The 6806-nt window shown below is 34.9% G+C and overlaps 1 protein-coding gene across 1 annotated transcript in view; it reads right to left on the reverse strand.

The window, feature by feature from the left end:
• The window catches only part of LOC117435691 (potassium voltage-gated channel subfamily H member 8-like), a 95277-nt gene extending 92005 nt beyond the window's left edge, over window positions 1-3272 (reverse strand). Inside the window, exon 1 of the mRNA XM_034059046.3 lies at window positions 3101-3272. Within this exon, the coding sequence (XP_033914937.3) occupies window positions 3101-3176 (76 nt within the window). The 5' untranslated portion in view covers window positions 3177-3272. The remainder of the gene's footprint in view (window positions 1-3100) is intronic.
• Window positions 3273-6806: the final 3534 nt, after the last annotated feature.

Below are 6806 nucleotides of genomic sequence, written 5' to 3' on the forward strand. Positions count from 1 at the left end.
AAAACTTAATTAGAGGGGAAGTGGAAAAAAACATGTTCAGGATGTGGTCAAGCTAGATAATTATTCAACGAACTTGACAACATACAGTGTAAAGGAGGAGCTGAGACAAGCTCCAGTGTGGGTTAGGTTAGGGACAGGATGGGACCAGCATCACCGCAGAACCTGAATGTGTGGGTAGGGGAGAACCCTGCATGTCCTTTGTGTTCATCACTGGCTACCCTGAAGCACATTATTACAGGATGTAAGGTGGCTTTGAGCCAAGGTCGAGGACCCCTGCGAAGTCTCCCACCCAGCCCATTCCAGACAGTTGCCATGCTGAGGCGCTAGGGAGGCCGCACTTTGGCTGATCCCTGGATGTATTTATGTATTTATCGTTATATCTTTTACACAAACATATTACATATTTAATTTTACAGTCCACTGTGTAGGTTCATGATGGAATAAACCCAGTCAGCCAGATTTCCAGGTTGACTGGAAAAAAACCCTGCTTTAATACTGTATCTAGTCAGTGCATATACTAAGCTGGGGAAAGGAAAAGCGTTCCACAGTTTTTTCAGGCCGGGTCAGATCCAGGTCTAATAAGAAGAATTTTACATCGGGTCAGGTCGGGTCGGCTAAATAATTGTCGGTTCGTGGTCAGGTCGGGTTGATTAATTTGGACCTGTGAAGACCTCTACATATCAGCCATCAACAAATAGGAAGCCCACATTACCTGGTGGAGGAAAAGCACTGACGGCTCATATATTACATCAAAGCTATATCTTGGTTGATTCCCAAGCCTATTATCTCATTTTATCTTGGTGAAAGCCAAGTCCAATATTAGCATGTAGTAAACAACAGCTACTCTCATGTAATAACAATGTGTGTATGTATTCACTTGTTATATTTTATTTATTATTTGTTTACTTATTTATTTATGTGTTTATATATTTCTTTATTTGATCTTTCAATCAGTTAAATCCTTTAAGTGGTCTTATTCATGGGGAAGTTGTATTTGTCTTTATGAAACATGATACATCTATTGTTCAATACATTTATCTCATACAAATACACGCATGCTCCATTGTAGACAAAGCTTTGTATTAAAGTAAGTCATCTGGCCAAACAGTGTAATAGGCTACACTTATTCGTATATATCTAGAGAAACAGTAACTAGAGGACAAAAAAAGTATTTTGCTTTCATTGCTTTCTTTGCTATGACAATGCACTGTCCTTAGGATATTATGTAACACAAACAAGTTTGAATAAGAAAAAAAAAATGCAAGGAAAAACACAAACCGATAACCTTTAGTGTTGCAAATAAAATATCAATCGATGTGCTTGAATCTTAATAGTTCCACACTTAAAAAAAACATTATAAAGAAAGAAAATCGCTGAGTTGTATTGTACGTAAGGTACACAAGTATGCAGTGCGATATATATTTACAAAGGCACATTAATCCTTACGGGGAAAAGAGACGTTGGTCAACATAATAAAATAGAAATAAAAAGTAGACCCTATATATAACAATTGTGTGGCTTGAGGATATTGTACCTTTGGTTAAATGAAATACACTGAATTATTTATTTATTTATTTATTTATTTATTTATTTCTTAGCAGACTTTGGTTCTAGCAAGTACAAGTATGACAACATTGCATAACATTACATATCACAGACAACTTTGAAACTTTTTTAATCATCTCGTAAAAGCAGACAAATATGAAGTTGCTTTCAATTGCAGAGACCTACAGTAAATCCTAATGCAATCTAAGTTATTTGTTTTAAAAAGGGTTGATTATCTTTCCACAAACTACGACGAAGATTTGATTTATTTGTTAAAATGTTTCTTTTACATTTAAACATCAACGTTTTCATTAAAAGTCTGTTCTTCAAACGCACTTTATAAAACCCCTTGCGGAAACAGCCAGCAGCTACTACGGTACCTATCCATGGTGCTGACTGAGAAACTTCGTCGCGCTCTAATTATTGCGAGTAATCAGAGTACAGTACCGTTCATGAAATATAAGACTATTATTATTATTATTATTATTATTATTATTATTATTATTATTATTTATTTCTTAGCAGACGCCCTTATCCAGGGCGACTTACAATTGTTACAAGATATTACATTATTTTTTTTACATACAATTACCCATTTATACAGTTGGATTTTTACTGGAGCAATCTAGGTAAAGTACCTTGCTCAAGGGTACAGCAGCAGTGTCCCCAACCGGGGATTGAACCCACAACCCTCCAGTCAAGAGTCCAGTGCCCTAACCACTACTCCACTACTGTTCATTTTTATGCCTTTTTATATTAATACCATTAGAACACAAAGACAGCATGCTACCCAAGCTAACTGCTTAAATTAGATCCAAATGATAGTTTTTAGGTCATTTAATCTGGCATATAAATGATTATATTACATCGTTTTGGTATGACATTTTGACATAGATGTGGTGTAACTAAAGGTTAAAGCTATGTACACTGTAAATCAAGTGTATAAGAAATAACCATAAATCGAATGCAAAGTATTTTAAACACATTTTAGTATTGATATACTATACATTGTAATGTTTTGGTTGTGTTCTTGTGTGTCTAAATTATATTGTCAAACAATTATAATAACACTAAAATGTGTTTATTTCTGTCTACTTTAACAACCGTTCCAGCACTATATATATATATATATATATATATATATATATATATATATATATATATATATATATATATATATATATATATTGGCACTCCATTTGCCATATTTAATTGTATTTCTACGAAATTAAGAGCATTTAGGACCATAAACTCGGAACGTTTGAAAACCAGTAGACACATTGACTGACGAAGCTTTACAGTATAAGCAATACTTACTTCGTTACCTCTGTATTAAAAGTTTGCTTTAAAAAACAAATTAAATTACAATTAGTTTAAACGGACAATCTCGTTTTGCTTTGACTTTGGGTATGTGTGTATCTTCAAAAAGCAACGTGCAACTTTTATAAACATATAGCTTGCAGCTATAAACCATCTATACCGCTTGTATATTTCACAGATTCATTTTAAGAAGCAACACGAAAGTTACACATTCTAGAAAAAGTCCAACACTTACGTGTGCCGTCAAAACGCGTCGCTATGGTGTCCAAAAAGGTGTTCTGCGGAGCTAATAGTCCTTTCATAACAGGCATTTTTCTCAATTGGTGTGGAATTCCCCATCAAATGTCTTGCACAGCTTAAGCGCAGAACGTGTTCTTACTTGTCTGGTAAAACGTGCCTCTACCAGATCCAAGAGTCCAGCATCTGTGCTCATTCCGCTCTCTTCAGCAGGGAAACTGCAACAATACGCGCACCAAGGTTCCTTACAGTGATAGGCTGAACTACTGGAAAGAATACACTATACAAGGACGACGCCCGCAGGTGCAAACCAGGTAACCATCGCTGTCGTCGCGTGCAAAGGCAAGATGAAGATAATACAGATAAAGAGGGGTAACTTTGTTTTCGAGATGCTTTTGTATCAAATTGCATACTGAGTCACTTAGGCAAAAGACACATTACTTAATCATGTTTATATGCAGAAGTTTAACTGCAAGGTATAATACTTTGGCTGAATCAGTTTACAGTCTATGTACTGCCTGTAAGCACTGACATATTTGGCTTTACTTTGATAGGGTTAGCTTTCCAAGTTTTGACCAACGTTTATAGGCTGACAGAAAATTATATTTAGTTAATCATATCAATTGTAACACAACCATTCCCGAATCACTGATGAAATAGTATATATATTTTTTGTAGTGTGCTACCTACCAAAAAAGACCCTGTCCAAAATACACAAGATACTGTGAACACTGTCAAAAAGTCTCAATGTAAATTTATGCTACAACCTGCCAATCTAATGTAAAAGATAATTACGTCTGGTTTCTTTCCATGGTTTTTGATTACCTTTGTAAGACACTGAAATGTTAGTTTACATGACATATTTTTACTTTTTTCTTCTTATTATCATTTATTTCTTAGCAGACGCTCTTATCCAGGGCGACTTACAATTGTTACAAGATATCACATTATTTTTACATTATTTTTTTTACACAATTACCCATTTATACAGTTGGGTTTTTAGTGGAGCAATCTAGGTAAAGTACCTTGCTCAAGGGTACAACAGCAGTGTCCCCCAACTGGGATTGAACCCACAACCCTCTGGTCAAGAGTCTAGAGCCCTAACCACTACTCCACACTTCTGCCATTTTTGATATTGTTTTGTCCATTATAAGTCATGTCCTCATTCGAACCTACAAGTAGCAACTGTGGAGGGGTGTGTCACACAGGGAATGTGTACTTAAATCTTCTAGCTGTGTGGGCTGTCCATGTTGAACTGAGCTAGAAGATTTAAGAGGTTTTACAAAGAAGAGGTACTGTGTAACTTGTATTCTCCCATCCTGATGTTGTGCCTTCAGGTGTCTTATTGAACATTCTTAGTCATACACGTTCATACAAAGGAAAGAGATTTTAAATGTGTGAGTGCTCTGTAATCTAGATAAAAGGCATTAAAAAAAACATTTATTTTTTTCCATTCATTGTAGGACAGAGGTCTTTTTCTTTGGCAAACAGACTGTATGCTGTTTTTAAATGAAGTTGCAGAGCTGTGGTTTACAGATTTTGAAGTCCATTATCTCAAACACCATAGCCTAGTGGAATGAAAGAGATGTTGAACAATACAGCACAGTTGATTAACCATCTATGCTAGAGAGACCCTGACTCAAAACTTTGGCCTCCAGTGAGATAGCAATCGTCCTATGGGTTCAGCAGAAAAACTTAAATACATCTTTTTTTTAATGTAGTAGTTGACAATTTTTATTTTTTTTATTTTCTCCCAATTTAGAATATCAATTTTTTTTTTTAAGCTCGGCTCACCACTACCACCCCTGCGCTGACTCAAGCGCGGCGAAGACGAACACACGCTGTTCTCCGAAGCGTGTGCCATCAGCCGACCACTTCTTTTCACACTGCAGACTCACCATGTTTGTCCACAAGGCCTAAAGTTAGAGCTATAAGCAATTCATTTTAAAGTGGCCTCGTTGCCAGGTGCACGGGCACGCTCAGGTTCAATTACTGTGTGTAAACATTGTGAATAAATATCTTGTGGCAGTGTTGATTACCACAAACATATTGTTCTTATGCAATGTTTTACAGTATGTTTCACTTATGTTTATATTATGTTTGAATATAATACAAAGTAGTCAATAATTTAAGCTTGTCTCTTCTATACTCACCTCAGTACGAATTATTTGATGTATTGCTGTGTTGTTCTTTCTGCACAAAGGGATGAAATGAAACTCTATTTAATCAGACATGTGTGTTTGAAATCCCCTTTTTCCAAATGCCTTAGGGGTTTGACTAAATTATTAACACAACAGTTCAATCAGGAGAACCCATGCAATAGAAAGAACATGTCATTATTCATGCCCAATCAAGCATATATTGGTAGCAACTTTCTTGTGATGAAGTCAAATACATGTACATTTGTAAAAAAACACAATTGTTAAATTTGAATAAAACAACAATAAGAGCTGTGAATCTTCACACTGCTGACAATCAACCTGGATACATACAGCTCTGGCCAAAAGTTTTGTGAACCCCTATTGTCTCAAATACTGGATGCAAGTAGTGTGTTTCACCACAGCAATGTAATTTAAGATACTGTGATATGTCCCCTAGCTGCAGAAATCTGGCCTTGCTCATCAGCATACAAGAGAAACAACGTTGGAACATTGCTATGGTTACACAAAAGAAAGGGGTTCTCTTTGTTTTGTATAGGAAAGGTACTTTATCCTCTTCAATCTTTCCTTGTCAAGGACTAAATTGAATCAGAAACACCACAGACAGGCATGTATTTCTTACTGAACTTCTGTATTCACTAGAGATGTTCTTCATGGGGCTCTTGAAAACCTTCAACCAGATCCTAGAAGGGCTCCCAGTTAACATCCTAATCTGAACCTAGTACAAATAAATGGGACAAGCTTGATGTTTTTTGTGTTATTGTTTTGTGTTTTTCTTTATAAAATATGGATACAAGTGCTTTAATTTCCATTTTCAAGGCTGTGTATCGATTTGCAGTTTTCTACTGTATGGCTATTCAAACAGCTTACCTAACAAACCATTTAAATGTATATTTTCCAATCTTTTGTTGTTGTTATTATTATTATTATTATTATTATTATTATTATTATTATTATTATTATTATTAATATTATTATTAGTTTTTTTTTATTACACTAAGATTATAATAAGATTTCAGATCACTACTAAACAGTTATTTTCAAATCTTAATTACAGGAATTCAGTGTACTGTAGCGGTTTAAAATGGTTACACTGTTGAGTTATAAAGTTTGAACTTGAAATAGTTAAATATGTCAGATAATAAGGGTGAAGATCGCTTTGTTTATTAACTACAGGAGGCACATGATTATTGCTTGATGCTCTTACAAAATATGTTTTTTATTTTATTGAGTAAATACTGTATTTCTTTTCCATTCAACAGATACTGTTCACACCTTAAAACAGTGTTTTCAAGTAATACATGCTTGTTCTAATTTCACTATAAGTAAATTTGAAAAACGTTGTGTCTAATGTATTTCACATTGTAATTTGCATTGACTGGCCCACAGCCCTTGCTTTCACTTTGGGCATTCCCATCTGTTTGGCTTTGATACCATCAGAAGCCCTTCACTGAGTAAGTCAGTGTAACCTGTAATTTCTTTATACATGAAACATTCATTTAGCAACGTCTACTTAACTTTATGATTTTAAAGGTATTTGAAACG

Source organism: Acipenser ruthenus, chromosome 3 (genome assembly GCF_902713425.1).
Source record: "Acipenser ruthenus chromosome 3, fAciRut3.2 maternal haplotype, whole genome shotgun sequence".
Classification (NCBI taxonomy): Eukaryota; Metazoa; Chordata; class Actinopteri; order Acipenseriformes; family Acipenseridae; genus Acipenser; species Acipenser ruthenus.